General features: G+C 36.9%; 1 protein-coding gene across 1 annotated transcript; it reads left to right on the top strand.

The window, feature by feature from the left end:
• The first annotated feature begins 5,849 nt into the window (after window positions 1–5,849).
• On the top strand, window positions 5,850–18,918 carry LOC124776530 (heat shock factor-binding protein 1). The gene is made up of 3 exons (XM_047251557.1): window positions 5,850–6,067; window positions 13,139–13,205; window positions 18,245–18,918. The coding sequence occupies exons 1-3, from the start codon at window positions 5,966–5,968 to the stop codon at window positions 18,331–18,333; spliced, it is 258 nt and encodes an 85-aa protein (XP_047107513.1). The 5' UTR covers window positions 5,850–5,965; the 3' UTR covers window positions 18,334–18,918.
• The last annotated feature ends 26 nt before the right edge of the window (window positions 18,919–18,944 follow it).

The raw sequence follows: 18,944 nt of genomic DNA, 5'->3' as shown, positions 1-18,944 counted from the left end.
CTTCTAGCGGGTCGCACAGAAACATACTCCTGCATGCCCCACCATCCGCTCATGACGTCACACACTGCCGCCTTCGCGCTCGTGCGGACGTGAGCCGCCACCGAGCTCACACTGACGTCATCACAAGCGCCCCAAACCCAAACATATGCTGTCTGTAGACAGAACACTTTCGCCTCTCACACCTACCGAGCTCTGCTCCCCAAAGGGGTGTATCTGTGTGGCAGCCTCATACAGCAGCACAGCAATTATAGATGACACAGTCAACGAGCCGACATTCGTCCACATGCACCACCACACTAAAGTACCATCAGGCCAAAGCACGGCAATGATGCGGCGCCGATTGGCGCACAGGACACAAAGAGAGACACCAGTGCAAGCTAGCTGCTGTTACTCCATGGACGGATGCATTTTCTGCGATCTCGCCATCCACGGCCCACGTGCATCGAGCACAATGCATACTCCCAACTGTCGCATACACAAGTTGGACAGCCATCGATCGTTCACTACATTTCTTGCACTCGCAAATTAAATGGCACCCGCGAGACAAGAGAAAATTCGCATGCTCAGCTGGACAGACGTCCTTTGTCTACCATGGAAATGAGTCTGTATTGTGTGCCCGATCAATGAGGAGTGTGTACCATCAGTGGTCGAGCCATTCACCATGGTCACATGATCGCCCATGTGAACATTTTCAGTGTAATTATTATAACTTTTCGGTGTATGTGTATCACTGTGAATAAATGTGTTGTGCATAACCATGTGTATTTAATTACTGTCATCTGTGCCTACAGCTTGAACTTAGTGCATGGGTGTGGCACAAACAACAAACGAGGAATCTTTCAATGCTTTTTCTAGTACATTCATGTCCCTATTTGAGATGTGTTTTCCAAAAAAGCTCACAAAGATCAATGTCATGCCTAAGAACACAAGCCAGTGGATAACACCTGCTATTAGAGTATCTAGTCAAACACTAAAACATATCAGTCAACTCAAAAAAGACAACAAAGACGAACACTTCACAGATTTTGTTAAGACATATAAGAAAATTTACAGGAAGGTGATCAAAAAAGCCAAGACAATGCGCAATGACAGTGTAATTGCTGGATCACCAAATAAATCGAAAGTTATATGGAAAGTAGTAAAAAAAGAAATAGACCCTAGCAAAAATGTTAGAAATCTAGGTGACTTTGTTTTAAAAGATGATCAAGGTGCACTAGTCAGAGATCTTACTTTAGCAAATTATGTTAATGACTACTTCATAAACAGTCCAATCAACCTGAGTAAAAATTGTTCTAGGATTAGTAGAACATCAATCCCAGGAGAACAAAGTGTTAATTCAATATTGCTACCTCACACAAACAAATTGGAAGTTAATCGAATAATAAAAACAATGAAGAATAAAATGTCCTCAGGGATTGACGAGGTACCTTGTTCAGTCATGACGAGATGTGCTAGTGTCATATCAGAACCACTCTCATACATCATAAACATATCATTGTCAGAAGGAGTCTTTCCACAACGATTAAAAATTGCAAAAAGAAAACCATTGTATAAAAAGGGAAATATACATGAAGTTGGAGACTATAGACCAATAGCTTTATTATCGCTACTTTCAAAAGTAATAGAGACAGTAATGAAAAACAGAATTACAAATTACCTCGAGAAATTCATACTATTGTCTGTAAACCAACACGGCTTTTGCAAAGGAATGAGTACAGAGTCAGCCATCACCCAGTTCATTGAAAATATTTTAACGGGGCTAGATAGGAACAACAGTACAATAGGAATAAACTTGGACTTATCAAAGGCATTTGATGCTGTCCAACATGATATCCTGCTAGACAAATTAGAATATGTCGGTATATGAGGAGTGGCAAAAAAGTGGTGTCAGTCATATCTCCATAATAGGAAACAGGCAGTAGAAATTACAACAACAAACAGTAAAAAACAAAGTATTGTTTACAGATCGGATATTCAGACTGTGCCAATTGGGGTACCGCAGGGGAGTGTTCTAGAACCTCTCCTATTTCTTCTTTACATAAATGATATCAAGATTCCAATAATGGTACTCACATAACTCTGTTTGCGGATGACACAAACATTGTAGTAACTGACATAAACCAGGTATTGCCAACATCTGCAACCAGAGTTATAGAATATTTGCAAAATTGGTTTGAAATGAACAAATTAACCATAAATATCTCTAAAACCAATTATATCAATTACAGGAAAACGAAGTCACACTCTGATCTGGATCTAAGAATACAAAATTAAGAAATTGTGAGAGTTGCCACCACAAAATTCTTAGGTGTACATATAGACGAAAATTTAGACTGGAAATCTCACATCCTGTATCTCTCTCATAAGTTAAGCTCTGCTTGCTTTGCATTACGTGTTATTAGCTTTGCATGTAGTAGGGAATTTAGCAGAACTGTTTACTTTGCTTATATACATTCTGCTATTACCTATGGCCTCACCTTCTGGGGTCATAGTAAGACAAATCTCAAAATCATTTTCACTCTACAAAAACGAGCTATTAGAATAATTATCAACAGTTCAAAGCTAACTCCTTCAAAGCAATTATTTCAACAGCTAAATATTCTACCCCTACTGTGCCTCTGTATACAAAAACGCGTAATTAATGTAAAAAGAAATATTGACAATTTCCAATCCAACTCGGATCTACATACTTACAACACAAGAAAGTGCACTGACATTCATATTAAAAGAGTCAACAAGGCTTTGGCGCAGAAACAAACAAACATACAAGGAAGTAGATTGTATAACAAACTACCGGTAAAGATAAAAGAAATGAAAAATTGTCTTCATTTAAAGAAGCAGTATTTAAATTTTTAGTGACCAACTGCTATTACAGTGTCAACGAATACCCGGAATAGCTTCATACAAAACAATTAGATTCATGTACTCTGTGCCAATAGTAATTTTTATCTCAGTGTTGATATGATCTAAATAAATAATATGTACAGAAGTGTTAGAATTATTATATGTTATATATAAATATCAACTGTGTATTCCACGTAAAAAGTCTTTCTCACACATTAATGTAGTTAACCAAAGTTGTACATGCTATTTCAATGCGGTCTGATGTTGTGTAGTCTACTATGCACATTCGTATTGTGTATAGTATTGTTCACCCTTTATGTGTGTATGTATAAGTATTTTTTGACGAAATCCATGCAATGTACATTGTCTCTGGATGAATAAACTATTACTCCTACGACTAAGCTGGCCCACTGTATGACAGATCTGACAGCAGCAAAGAACCACACATTGCTCGCTTCAAGACCATTCCTTGTTCTCAGATAATACAGTAGATGCAGATATGAAAAGGTTACAATGTATTTGGTGCACAATACAGCAAACCTCCCTTATGGTGTTCACCGAGCGAGGTGGCGCAGTGGTTAACACACTGGACTCGCATTCGGGAGGACGACGGTTCAATCCCGTCTCCGGCCATCCTGATTTAGGTTTTCCGTGATTTCCCTAAATCACTTCAGGCAAATGCCGGGATGGTTCCTTTGAAAGGGTACGGCCGATTTCCTTCCCCATCATTCCCTCACCTGAGCTTGCGCTCCGTTTTTAATGACCTCGCTGTCGACGGGACGTTAAACACTAATATCCTCCTCCTCCTCCTTATGGTGTTCAGATGTGGTTAACTGGAACCTTCAGGAGTAACCCTGCCAACACATATCCAATCAGTCCAATGTCAGGCAACTGTCACATTTCTATGCCCAACAAATCTGGATGTTGCACGAATCGACCTGCCTGCCAAGAGGAGACCCCACAATGAGGCTCCTTTAGAACTTTGTCAGGTACTGCTAATTTCCTTGAGACGTTTTCACCATGAGACTGAGGTTTAAGATGCATAGTTGTTATGTATCAGTGGATAGAATTTAACTTTACGAGATGTGGATATATTGTAAAATTTATTTCAAAAGATTTTAATTTACTCTTTGATCCATGGATTGAGATCTGATTTGGGATCTGACGAGTGATACAAAGTTCCTAGTGTTACTGAAGACTTTCCTAACTGATCTACCAGTTCATTGTAAGAATCCAAATGAAATATGAAATTATTCCATTATCTGAATAACCTTCTGTCTGGGAGAATTTTTAAATTGCTGGGGTAATAGTACTTGAATAGCAGAAACAATTATCTCAAGAAGTAACGACCTTACTGGTACTGTAACATACCACCAATCTTATTTTCCAAAATTTTTGAGAAGTTTATCTATTCTAGAACAGTATCCCACCCCAGCAACAATAATATCCTCTGTAAATCACAGTTTGGATTTCAGAAGAGTTGCTCAACTAAGAATGCCTTTTACAAATTCATCATCAAATTTTATGAGCATTAAATAACAAAAAAGCACCAGTTTGTACTGTCTGTGACTTATGTAAGGCATTTGTCTGTGTGGATCACAATATTCTCCTAGATAAATTGAGATTTTATGCAATGACAGCATAGCTAAACAATGGATAAGGTCGTGTCCAACGAAAAGAAAGCAGAAAATTGTATTTTATAATTCAACCAACATAATCAGGAGAGACTCCTTTGACTGGGAGAAATCATGGATGGGGTTCCCCAGCTACTGTTCCTCATATACATAAACGATATTACATCTAATATACAACAATTAGAATTTGTTCTTTTTGTGGATGACACTAGTATGTAATCAATCAAAGCATACATACAGCAACAAAAGAAACGCTAAAAAACGTTGTTAAAAGCATCATTGACTCCTTTTCTGGGAATGGTCTCACGCTTAATTTAAAAAAGACACAACCTATTCAGCTCTGTACATCTAGAGGTACTGCACCAATGATAATTGTAACACACAGTGAGGAAATAAACAAATGGCAGAAACTTCAAAAATTTTAGATGACCATATTGATGTGAATTTAAACTGGAAAAGGCACGTTTTGGAACGCATAAAACAACTCTGTGCAGTCATATTTGCACTTAAAATCACTGAAAATTTTGGGAAGAGACAAATCAGCAAGTTGGCATAATCACATATTTTCATTCAGTAATGTCATGTGGAATAATGTTCGGGGACAACTCATTTTTCAGAAGGAAAGTCTTCATTGCTCAAAAATGTGCTGTAAGACTAATCTGTGGTGCTCTCTGACAGTCATCTTGTAAACATCTGTTTAATGAGTTAAGCATTTTGAGCACTACTTCACAGTGTATTTATTCCCTCACGAATCCACTGCAGTTAAAAAGGAACAAAGATGTACATAATTACAATAAATAAAGAAAACTGACATTTATTATTAACTTTGAGATTGTCTTTAGCACAAAAATGGGTGCATCATGCTGGAAACATAAGTTTTGACGACTTGTTCAGTGATATAAAATGTCTGACAGACGGCGAAGTAAAATTTTATAAAAAAATCTAAAAAATCTCTCCTTGAGAAGTCTTTCTATTCCACAGAAGAATTTCTGTGTGTAAAAGATAGTGGGTAGCAATTACTAACACACTTAAGTATACTTTTAATAAATGGGCCACATGTAACCATTTTCACAAATTAATTTGTAATTAGAATGTAAAATGGTTTTTTACGTATCATTGCGATTTATAGAGCAAATGATTCATGAAACAAGAGACTAACTAACTAACCAATGTTAACGGTTGTTCCACTTTCAGAGCCACATATTAATGTTTCCCGTACTCAATGTATTACAAGAATAAAAACATCTCTTGAGACAATTTGTTTCTGTCGGTATGAAAAAGCTAATATCACTTTCGAACCACTTATCTGTGATGAATCACAGGATCCAGAGTTGCGTGTTAAACGACTGTCAAGAGATATTTTCGTTCGGTGCCTGTTACGGGATAGCACTGGTCGATTGTAGCGGCTCGAATCAGAGTATTTAGTTTGTGTTGTTGGTTGACAGGTGCGGTTTTTGTGTGGCTGTGCAGAACATCTGCGTGAAATTATGTCGAATATAAAGCAAGAAATCAAAACGGAAGAAGAGCAACAGAATTATTCAATGAGTAACAATAGCGATCCAAAAAATATGCAAGAATTAACACAATATGTAAGTAAACCACGGAAAAACATGGATTTTTGGAGAATATCAGTCTAATGTATCTTCGTAACATGTTTGTTGGAAGTGCCTCATACTGTAAATTTAGTTTCTATGCGTGTTACCAGTAAATACAAATAGCTAGTCAGACTGATTCAGCCCAGCCCCCGTTTTCGTGTTGATTGTATATAAATTTACCATACCCATTGCTTGAAGTAATTTTAATATTATGCCTTTTTCGTATTATTGTTGAAAATATTCGATCATATATCCCGATATTCTATACTGTTCAGATAAATCAACAGACCTTGTAAACAATTTCTTATATGTTTTTCCTGTGCTTTTTATTCTCTATAGTATCTTGTAGAGCTCACATAAGTATTTATTGGGTGTTTTTCAATTTACCTGAGGTGTTTTACATGAATAAAATTCATCTGTTCTGTGTATAGGAACTGTGTTTGACTAAATGACACATCATGTGACTGAATATATATTAAAAAATCTTGTATTTTAATACTCAAACTTGGTGATACCATTGCACCTCATATAAAGTATGGAGAGGCTCCACAGGTTTTTGTTAATTTTGTTATGTCCAGCCTCTGTGTTCGCTTTCAAAGACTGTGTGTGTGTGTGTGTGTGTGTGTGTGTGTGTATGAATGGTGTGCTGTCACAGAAGCATCTCATATACATCCTTGTGGGTACTTGTCGTGTGTTAATAACTGAACTGTTTGTAATGTTATTTGTCATTCCAGTAAGCTAAATGTTAACAAAATGTGAAACTATAATCTTGAACACAACATAATATTCACATTTATTTATTTAGAGTTTTCTTGCTTCTTCTTGTCAGATGATGTGTTCACCAATTGTCGTGTTTAGGTACAAATTTTGATACATAGGGCCTGTTGTGGTGGTGGTGGTGGTGGTGGTGGTCTTCAGTCCTGAGACTGGTTTGATGCAGCTCTCCATGCTAATCTATCCTGTGCAAGCTCCTTCATCTCCCAGTACCTACTGCAACCTACATCCTTCTGAATCTGCTTAGTGTATTCATCTCTTGGTCTCCCTCTACGATTTTTACCCTCCACACTGCCCTCCAATGCTAAATTTGTGATCCCTTGATGCCTCAGGACATGTCCTACCAACTGATCCCTTCTTCTAGTCAAGTTGTGCCACAAACTTCTCTTCTCCCCAATCCTATTCAATACCTCCTCATTAGTTACGTGATCTACCCACCTAATCTTCAACATTCTTCTGTAGCACCACATTTCAAAAGCTTCTATTCTCTTCTTGTCCAAACTATTTATGGTCCATGTTTCCCTTCCATACATGGCTACACTCCATACAAATACTTTCAGAAATGACTTCCTGAATATGTATTTATGGAACTTAATACTTAATATCACCTATACAGACATAACTCTCCTGACAAGTAAGATTGCATGATGAGGTAATTATTGGATTTAGCGATGTGTTCAGTCCTGCTTCACCAATTCACAACCAAACTGCCACTTTTTATCTGGATGTGGATGTCAGGCTACACTACAGTTCGGTATGTCACCACATCTAAGATTTCGTATCACAGTCTTTGGCTTTGCTAACTTATAACCAAATTACCAGCTTCCAAATTAACATAGGCTCCAGATTAAATCACATATGTCACCACAATCTAAATCCCAAGAACTAATTTAAACAGAAATATTGTCATTGTTTTGCTCTATCTGCTTGCATATGTTGACATCACATGCTACCTTATCATTAAGAGATGAAGCTGACATCTGATATTGGCAGGTTCAGGTGACCACTTTTTTACAAAGCCTTTTTACAAAGCCTTTTAACTGCTTACAACTTGGGCAAGAGAAATTGTTTATTTCATACTCTAGAGCCGCTTTTATTTCTAATTTTATTGTTTACAAAAATCTACTACCTATCTGCAGATCTTTAAAGTAATGTGGCCAACTAGCTTTAGTACCTGAGGACCGGTGTCTCAACACAAACAGCAACATTTAAAGCTGGCACCAACACCTGCATGGGTAACACTGTAAATAAATCTATGGTCAGTTTTAAATCCACTTGGGAACTGAAGAAATCTCAGTCACTGAATATATGTAATGCCTAATCAGCTACAGTTCTATCCCTCAGGACAGAAGCGGAAATTTGCAACAAGAGGTAAACCAGCATTAAGGAAGTAGAACAAAAACTATACGGTCAGGGATCTCCGTCAACCTCCAATATATAGACGTAGGGGGGTAGGGTCATGGGACATTAGTAACAAAATCATCCATTAATCTTATTACTCTCTCACTTGTCTTAAAGTAAATATAAAGAAAAGAGGACAATGAGAAAGAGAAGTCTCTCCGACAGGTTGCATCTGTACTCAAGTGGATATCAACTGGTTACTAGACTCTTAAAGAGAAGTTATCTCAGAGTCCAACTGTTAAGGGATTACAGATTCATTGCTGAAACCATGGAAGAGGTGGGGTTGAGATTATCAATGATTCTTAACAGTCCTCACCCATCAATTCTAACTCGTGGCCCTAAGCTACAGTTGTAACTGTTCATATTTGATGTATAATAAGTGTGCTGTATCCACTTACCCCTCACAAAAATACATTCTAATCTCACAGACCTCTTTCAGGTTCACTATTCAGCAGCTATTGTTGAATTGCTTTAATATCTTGTATGCTTGAGGTAATTGTTAACTGATATCTTGTTTGGGATTTGAAGCCCAGAAGGCGATGTAGCTTCTCCCAGTTGGGTTTAGTTGATACACCTACATCTACACCTACGTCTACATACATGTTTTGCAAGCCAGCACACACTGCATGGTAGAGGGTATCTTATTACAATGCTAGTCATTCCCTTTCCTGTTTTACTCATAAATGGAGTGAGGAAAAATTACTGTATACATGTTTCCATACAAGCTCTAATTTCACTTATCTCATCTTTGCAGTTCTTGGGTGAAACATATGATGGTGGGTGTAGAATCGTTATGCAGTCAGCTGCAAATGCTGGTTCTCTAAATTTTCTCAACAGTTTTTTGCAAAAGATTTGTTCCCTCCCCCTCTCTTCAGGGATCCCCATTTGTGTTCATATAGCATTACCTAATTATTCTCATATTGTTTGAACCTACCAGTAACAAATTTAATAGCATGCCTTAAGAGTTGCTTTGATGTCTCCTCTAATCTGACCTGTTGCGGATCTCGAACACTTCAGCAGTACTCAAGAACTGCTCACACTGGTGTTCTAAATATAGTCTCATTTAAAGATGAGCTACCTTCCTAGAAATCAACCACTTCCTACTGCCGACCTTATATGCTTGTTCAAATTTGTGACACTTTACAAAATTATGTATAGGTATTTAATCAATGTGACTTATATCAAGCAGCACTCAACAAATACTGTATTCACACATTAGAGGATAGTTTTCATACTTATCTGTACTAACTGAGATTTTTCTTCTTTTACAGCAAATAGAAATTCCATCCAAAATGATTCTCTATCCTCCTGCAGTTATTCAATAACTGTGGTGTTCTGCAGATGATACATTTTGATCAGCACTTGCTGTCCAGGACAATGTACTTGGTTCTATTACTCAAAAAAAGTCTTTGAGCCATTCGCATATTTGAGAATCTGTTCCATATAGTTGGACCTTTGTCAACAGCCTGCAGTGGACCAATGTGTCAAACATTTTCCAGAAATCCAGGAATATAGAATCTGCCTTTGGCCTTCATCCATGATTGCATGATATTGTGTAAGAAAAGGGCAGGCTCAGTTTCATATGAATGAATCTTTCTAAATCCATGCTAATTTGTGGTCAGAAGCTTTTGTGTCTCTAGGAATTTATTATATTCAGACTTAGAATATGGTCAAAAATTCTGCAACAAACTGACTTACAGATGTTGGCCTCTCTTTTTGTGTGTCTGTTCTTTTACTCTCTGTTCATACAGTAGTCACCAGCATTTTTTTTTTTTCAGTCACTTGGGACTTTGTGGTAACCATGGTATTTGCAGTAAATGCGGTCCTGGGTAATCTCACCTATTGAAGATGTAGGTACGGGAAGCCTTGCTCCACAAATGCTCTGGATTCTTCTTAGATATTGAGAAAGCGTACAGTAGCATTTAGAGATAGGATATTGTCATGAATTAGGAAGAAAGAGGATGCCTGTGTGAACATTTTTTTCTTTATAGAATTGGAGATGTGCGACCAAATCTCTTACTTCTGGAGAATTGTATAGCCCAGGAAAGTACATCGCACTTATTTGTTGATGATTTCTCTTGACAGTACATCTGCTGCAGTTGAGTAAGCGTTTGGAACAGTGGAAAAACAAGTTGAGATGTTTCATCAAGAGAGTTTGGTTGATTTCATGTCCAACAGATCATTTGCATGACAAGTGGTAATGATGGGGAATTGTTTTATATTCGTGTCACAAATTACGTTGTAAATATGTCTACTATATGCTGTTCATCTAAAAGTGGTTAAGATGAGTTAGTATTTCCTGCCCACAACATTTCACACATTTAAGTAATAAAAATTCTTCTATGGAATGGAAGATGTTTTCAATGATAAACTATTTGCATAGACTTTAATAGTTCATATAGTCATCTGAACTCTGTGCCACATCTCGGGCAGTACCAAGTCGGTTACCAGAAGTTCTAAATATTCTGAAATGCCTCACCAAAAGAAATTGATGTGGGGAGCTGATGGGTCCCAGTTCCTGCACTTTTACAGAGCATTTGTTTGGCCTTGACTTGAATCTGGATGCCTTGATCCAGATCTGAGTGCCTTGATTCCAACAAACATGTTATAAGCAAAGTCATACTTCAATTCATTGATCAGTGACATACAGACCTAACATTGATGTAACATTGACAAATAGCTTATTTACACAAATAAGGTAGATTTACAGAAAAATATGAAATGTGGGGTTTTAGTTTCCTGTACAAGGTCCATAGGGGATAATTTGTTTAACCCAAAATACAGAAAATCCTTTACTATACTAACTCCCAACAAGATGATGTCTTGTAATGGTGAGATGTGCTCTGAAGTCTTGTCTTAACTGTAACCACTAACATGTATGGCTCATTACGGTGTCCAATCTAATATTAGAAATAACAAAAACAGTAAACAATGCATCTCTCGTAACATTTTTAACTGTGACTTCGCAGTGGTTAGACACTGGACTCGCATTCGGGAGGACGACGGTTCAATCCCGCGTCCGGCCATCCTGATTTAGGTTTTCCGTGATTTCCCTAAATCACTCCAGGCAAATGCCAGGATGGTTCCTCTGAAAGGGCACGGCCGACTTCCTTCCCCATCCTTCCCTAATCCGATGAGACCGATGACCACGCTGTCTGGTCTCCTTCCCCTAAACAACCAACCAATCAACCAACTGTGACTTCAAAAAATTTTTCTAATGGGCAATACTCAACTAAGGACAACATGTGCTAGACATTAGGCAGCGTAGGAATTGGGTCAATGAGTAGCAGAAGTATGCAAACAATGAGCAAGTAATTTTCACCAAGCTATTCCCAAATACAAGTTACAATAACGCAAACCCTGCACCAATCTGCCATTACTGTCTCTGTCATATTAGCCCATAAAATTAGAGTTATTGAGACTAGCCACAGTAGTGAAGCAAGACTGACACCTCGTCCAATCCTTTTCTAGCTAAACATCTTTTCCACTGACAGTTTACCATGAGCAGGTGGCCAAGCATGCCTCTAGTGTTTATACATCTGATTTTTTCTGTACTATATATGAATAGGATATAGTTGACAAATACTTTTGACCTCAGTGGCAGCCTTCAACATAAGATCTTGAATTTCCGTATCTCTAACATATATATCATGGAACTGTACACTTTCCAAAAGTACTTTGAGGGGATAACTTACCCTAACAGGAAATTTCTCATCTCCTCTGGATTTGTGTACCCTCTAGTTATTATTGGAAATGTATGCACTCGAGTGGTTAACATCCAAGACACCTTCTGAAATACTCAGGACAAAGGCATGAAGAATCTCAGTTGGGGTGCCAGGGCATGTCGGAATTATGGCCATGTTTGTTATAAATTTGACTATTTTAATAGTAGAGTTGGTGTTTTATGGAGGTATATTAAGATGATGTTTTTATTCACCACTCCCAAGTATACAGAGTTCTGTTAGTTTGCTTTCTTATAGAATCATATTCCAGTTGATCATGTTTCATTACACCAGTCTTTCATCATTTTTAGTCTCTCATCAATGAAAAAGAATACCATGAAGCAATCTCAGTATCTGACAGTTTAGAAGAGGTAATGTTTGTGCTGTTGCTAACTGGAAGGGTGAACTTTATCTACAGGTTCAGCACACAGAGATAGTCTTCATTTTTCTTCTATACATTAACACTGTCCGATGCTCTCAGAAAAGTTTGTGTGTTGATTGGGTCTTGTCACAGGAGATTCCTTGTGAAGACAATTTCTTTTTTATTTTACTTAACACAGCAATGGGCATTTTAATAGTACTGTTGAGTTCACTAAAATCACCAACATCGCCCTGCATAAATGAATTACAGGTCTGTAAGATTCTTTCAATAAATCTGTGTGGTATGTGCCTTTCATACAACCTGTTTGGTTGCATCGCTTTAAATCCCAGGATCCACATATTCACTTCTGCAACAAGTGATTATCCTCTGCAGTCCTCTGGAATTCCACTACAATTTTTCTGTCTGTTCTGTTTCTCCATAAAAAAAAAGAACCATGACCTGCAAATAGTATAATGGAGTTTTTACATTATCCTCAAGATCATTTAAGTAAATTGATTGTCCTGTAATACTCCTTGGAATTTGTGTTGTTTACAGCTGCTGCCACTTCTCCCTTCCCATTTTCAGCCAATTTCTTTCCTGGTGGCAACTGATGATCATTATCCCTTAGACACCTTCCTCAATGTTAGTTCTGTAGTTCTCTCTCTCTCTCTCTCTCTCTCTCTCTGCTCACCTCTCATATCTCTGTGTCATATGTAGCAATAACGTCAACAATGAATTAAGAAAATTTACTACATTTATCAGATTGATGAAAGTAAACTACATTTTAACCTTTTTTTTTTCTTACAGGTGCAGACCTTACTTCAAGGAATGCAGGACAAGTTTCAAGCAATGTCAGATCAGATCATAACAAGAAATATCCTTTAATAACATCTTCATAGGTCATTTTTGGTTATAGAAACTGCATGTAAAAAAATTTAAGTTTCTAATTTTTAAAATGTCTTTCAAGTAGTCATTCAGTATGTTGAGACACAAGACCCACATTCAGATAAAAGGGGAAGGGGGTGATTCTCCGTTATGACTCCCAGGTTTATGTTTCTCAGTATTTCCATAAATCATTTGAGGCAAATTTCATAATGGTGACAATAGGAAGACCACAGGAAATTTCCTGAATCTTCTTCATCCAGGCAGAACTTTGTGGTCCATCTTGAATGACTTCGCAAGCATAATTATCCTACTCATTCTATTATTGCTTGGTTATTGTTTTCTTAATTAGTACTGGTTTGGTTGACAAACTATCAATCTCAGAGAAGGGTGTCATTTGGATGCGGTATGGAGGCGCACAGGGTCAGCATACAGCTCTTATTGCCGTTGTGCTTTGCAGACCTTTGAGCCACTACTTCTCAGTCAAGTAGCTCCTCAGCATTATGAAGCTGAGTAGACTCGTCTTCCCATCAAAGGAAAATTTCTGGTTTTACCAGAAATTGAACCCGGTTTCTCTGCATGGCAACCAGCCATGCTGTGACCACTCAGCTATGGAGGTGGGCACACAGCTTTTAATAGTTCATTTATTCATCCCAATATTTTTGCCGTGAAACATTCAGCCACCATTTGCAATCACTCTGACTTTTCTAGATGACTGCCATTTTACTCCATCAGAGAAAGCACATCCATTAAACATATTAAATATTAATAGACGTGAATAATCAAATGTTATAATGCACCATTTTATTATGAAGAATGTTGTGCCTTAAGGATACAGAGTACTTACAAATCGTGGAAAAATCGAATTTTTTATGACTTAATTAATTTCTACAGTCTTTTGTGATTACATTGATATATACATTATAGGGTTTCAAATGAAAAATGACTTATATATACCAAATTTTAAAGTTACGGTCATGTATGCCGCCACACCCCCTTTATTTCTTTTACAGAAACCAGCATTATTTCGAAAATAATTGTGAACTTTCTGTTTCTAGCAAAGATACGTATGATACATTGTATATGTTGGTAACAGTGCAGGTTTCTAGTGTCTGTAAATGATTACCTTTGCTGGTATTTACTTTTGTTTCGCTGAAGCAGTTTGTTCACATGTTACTGAATGTTTATTGCCCAAGTGCTACATGTATTTGTGGAAGTACATATCCTTTAGTGTGCAATAAATATGAACTATGCCACACATCAAGAAATTCAACAAAAGGAAATTCCATGGTAACCATTTCACAAACAAAGCAAGTCACACTGTTGAAAGTAACCTATGTATCAGTTTTTCAGGGAAGAAACTCCCACACAGCACACCTCCTGGTGATTCAAATTTTTGTGTTAACAATGTCACTGTTTGTAGTGGATTTGTTGTTGTTGATGTGGACATCTTATCTTCTTTGATAAAGGAAGTGGCAAAATGTAAACAATGTAATGGTGTAGGCTAGCTGAACATAACTGAACAATAAAGTAGCAGGAAGGGTTTAGTGTCAAAATGTTGTTCTGTATAGATCCTGAAATACATCTGCCTAGAAAACGACTTCAAACATTGTGCATAATTCATATGATATGAATTTGAAGTTAGTGTATGCAATGCGTGCAGTACGAAAAGGAAAAAGGCTGCTCAAACGTTTTGTGGTTTGATGGACCTTCCTTCTTCTCATGCAGTAGAAGAAACTGTAAATGGTATTAGTGGAAATAGGGACATTGCTGTTGCACTTGATGGGACATGGCAACATCATGGACATCGTTCCTTGAATGGTGTTGTAAGTGCTACTTCCCCGGGAATGGAAAAGGTGTTGAAGTTGAGTGCTTATCCAAGTACGGCACACCTGCCATGGTAACACTGAAGGACATATTAAACATCAGTGTTCTAAGAATTTTGGTGGTTACAGTGGAGGTATGGAGTGTGATGGAGCTCTAAAAATATTTCAGCGGTTGGTGCCCGTTTATAATGTTAGATATACGAAGTACCTAGGCGATGGGGACTCTAAGGCTTTCAATAAAATTAATGAGTTCAATGTTTATGGGGATACCTAGGTAACAAAACTGGAGTGTTGTGGACATGTGCAAAAGAAGGTGGGTGCTAGATTGAGCAAGCTTTGAAGAGAAATGAAAGGAAAGTTGCTGTCTGATGGAAAATTTTTGTCTGGCTGAGGCAGATTGACAGAAATTGAAATAGACCTTCTTCAGCGTTATTATGGACTAATCATTAGATGAACTGCACCTCTAAATAATGTTACAGCAATGAGAAAAGCTGTATGGGCCACCTCTTTTCATAAGTTGCCCACAGATGACCACCCCGTTCATGGACTTTGCCCTAAAGGAGCAGATTCTTTGTGTAGTTACCAAAAAGCAAAAGAAAGTGGGCAAATATACCATCATAAGTGTTTTCCCCCTGAGCTTGTTATTAATGATATAAAACCAATTTTTAGAGACCTGAATGACCCTGTTTTGCTTAGTAAATGTCTTCATGGGGGCACTCAGAATACAAATGAAAGTTTCGACCATTGCTTATGGAAAAGATTACCCAAGAATGTTTTTTAGAACTAAATACATTAAAAGTTGGTGTACTACATGCAGTGATATATTTTAATGATGTAGTGATTGGAATTTTGGAAGTCCTGAAAAATTTAGGCATAAAATGTGGCTCTAATATGGAAGATCAATTGCTTGCACATGACAGACAATGGGTGCATGAAGCTGAAAGATTCACTCTCCAAGTTACCAAAGAAGCAAGAAGTGCTAAAAGGAGTGCCAAGAGGAAGCTTGAAGATGAGGAAATGCTGCAGGATGAAGACTATGCTTTAGGAACATTCTGAGGCATAGTTTAATTAGACTCATATCTTCATTCACAATTTCCTGCAAGTTGTATTTTTCAGAATTCAGGTTAGAAATATTTCCTATAGTTTATAAAGCATTGCTCTAATTTTTTTTTCCATAACTTGCAGTAGTCCATACTTATGTAGTAGACCTAAGGTTTATTGCAGAATCAACTAAATTATAGAAAAAATAACATCTTTAATAGGAAAAAAATATAAAAATTAAAGTGTAAGATGTGATTTTTTTTTTATCCTTGTAATATACATAATAGGTGGAATTAAATAGGTCTAGTACCTCAGCCATAGTGTCATGCGTATCTGGTAAAAATTTGGTCTCCTTCAAACGTATAACATTGGATTAAATGGTACCTCAATTTGAAAAAGCATTTTGGAAAAAAAATTGCATCAATTTCTTTGTAATTTTTTAATAACCCTAAGCAGGTTCAAAAATATTCAAAATACTTCTAATTTGTTTAGAATGTGTGCTGCATTACCTGATATCAACAAAAAAATCTGTAAAACTTGTACATTATAAACAGTGCCTGAAAGAAATAGGTGTTGATTTTTACTTAATATTGAGCTGGAAAAGTACCTTGTATTATTATGACAAATAAGTGTGTTAATAGTCCAAATTGATTGTGTGTTAAAATAGTAGATGGCATGTTTTCAATGTTCTGAGTTACAGTCCAAAGTCTTCCTGAGAAACAAATTAAGAAGAATGACAGTACGGATGATTAATTAGTTTATGTGCCTGTTACATTTCCACATGTTCCTTGATAACTGAACAATACAGCGTTCAGCAGCTGTGCAATTTTTGGATTTTGAAAGACACCTATGTGTTGATGTTTGATGCATCTTTCCAGTGAGGTTTATATTGTTTGCCTGATGTAGGTCTTACAATGTTGACAAATAATTATGTTAGCACAGTATTATGTAGAAGCAATTTAATGTTCATAGAACCAAGTCAGTAGAAATCTAGGTTGAAGCATGGGAGGGTCTGACCTAATTTTGAGGAAATATTTTTCATGTCTGAAAAAAAGGAGAAAATTTAAACATAACTGATTCAATTAGGAAAACAAATAAAACAGAAGCTCAGAGTTACCTGATGTAAAGTTTTTGTTGTCAGTAAAACATATCCCTCACTAACAACTGCCAGGCTTGCCTGTCTGTAAATCTTGTTCAGCATAAACAAGGGGAATTAGTTTAGTCACAAGCAAAAGTTTGCATCAAACAACTCTTGAGGAATAGTCGTCTTCCTGCATATGAAGGTTGCAGTGAAACTATGACCAGGAATGGTTTATTGCTTTACATGGAATGGCCATTTCTCCAGTGAGGTTATACGTGAAGGATCTTTTCACATTTGAGCTGTGGGATGTTCAATGATAATAACATAGATTTGTCTAGAGGCATCAGGACAGTGCCACAGAATATCAGGAGAAGACAACTTGTTAGATAGGAGGCACGGGTGGAATAAATTTATGGGAAAATTTTGAAGAAACGAGATGATGTCACCATTGATCTTTGTCATAAATATTTTTATTTATATATCTGCGTACCATTAGGGATAGAAAAATAGCCACTTAAGTTAACACATAACTGTTTTGGTGTAAGGGACATTCATACAAGCTCCTAGATGTTTGCCATATTCTGATACATTTACCACAGAAAATAGTTGTCATTATATATGTGCTGAGTTGGACACATGCAGTTTAATGGGGAACGGTGTTTGATAGGACAAAGATCATGGAAATAGTAGACATTTGGATGATTGGTAAGATGGCATTTGTAGGGACAAATAAAGAACCAAACAGTAACTGGAGCAGGACGGAGATAGCAGAAGACTTCATTTTGTTCCAAATGACTGCTTGTTGTTGGATAGAAGACCGTAGATGATCAGTTTTCACAAAGGTGAAACTCTGGCCATCCCCCCCCCCCCCCCCCCCCCCCCCCTACACACACACAGTGAGTGAGAGAGAGAGACTGAACTTAAAGAAATAATTGATGAAAGATAAATTTGAGTTACTAAATATAATCTTCAGTACAACCATGTGTTATTGTATAATATTTATATGTTAACAACAAGAAATTACAATAACAGGTTCATTGTGCTTGTTAAAAATGTTACACATTTTTCCTTAACAGAAGATACTAGATGAAATGGGCAATCGCATTGATGACTTGGAGAAAAATATAACAGAACTAATGACACAAGCTGGTGTGGAAGGGCCTGAAAAATAAAAAGGGAACTGTTTGCATTTCAAATCACTGTATGAAAATTAAATTTGCAGACTGAAGATACATCTTTAACTTGAAGAGTCATGTTGCACCACAAGCATTAAATAGTTCTGATAAAGTGTTGTGTAGTTGTTAAGAGTTATTTTCTATTTATCATTGCACAGTTAAGGCACGAGTAACGGTGGAAGTGACTTCGTGACTGGAAAATAAATGAAACAGTGTGGTGTTACTTTTGATCTTGTATAGGCCTGAACTTGAAAAGATAAGAAGTTATTGCATATCCATTTTGGAATCCCAAGTGTATTGGAGTGTGTTTAGTTTCAGATTATTACGTATTGTAATGTTGTCAGAAAGTTTTTCTTATAATTTTTGTAAATCAGCAATATGATTCAAAATTTCATCAGTTTTTTATATCCTTTGTGTGATCAGTATCTGTCATTGTTCATGATATAAGGATTTTCAAGACACACTCATCCAGTCATGAGCCTTTATACACAAGAAGCAATTCTTCATTAATGGGTATGAGTGTAACTTTGTATATAATATTTATAATGAAATAATCATGAACTTTTGTAATGTTTTATCAAATGTTCGTTTCATTTTCGCCTTCACTT

Source organism: Schistocerca piceifrons, chromosome 2 (assembly GCF_021461385.2).
Source record: "Schistocerca piceifrons isolate TAMUIC-IGC-003096 chromosome 2, iqSchPice1.1, whole genome shotgun sequence".
NCBI classification, from domain to species: Eukaryota; Metazoa; Arthropoda; class Insecta; order Orthoptera; family Acrididae; genus Schistocerca; species Schistocerca piceifrons.
This window is presented reverse-complemented; position numbering and strand designations above follow the sequence as displayed.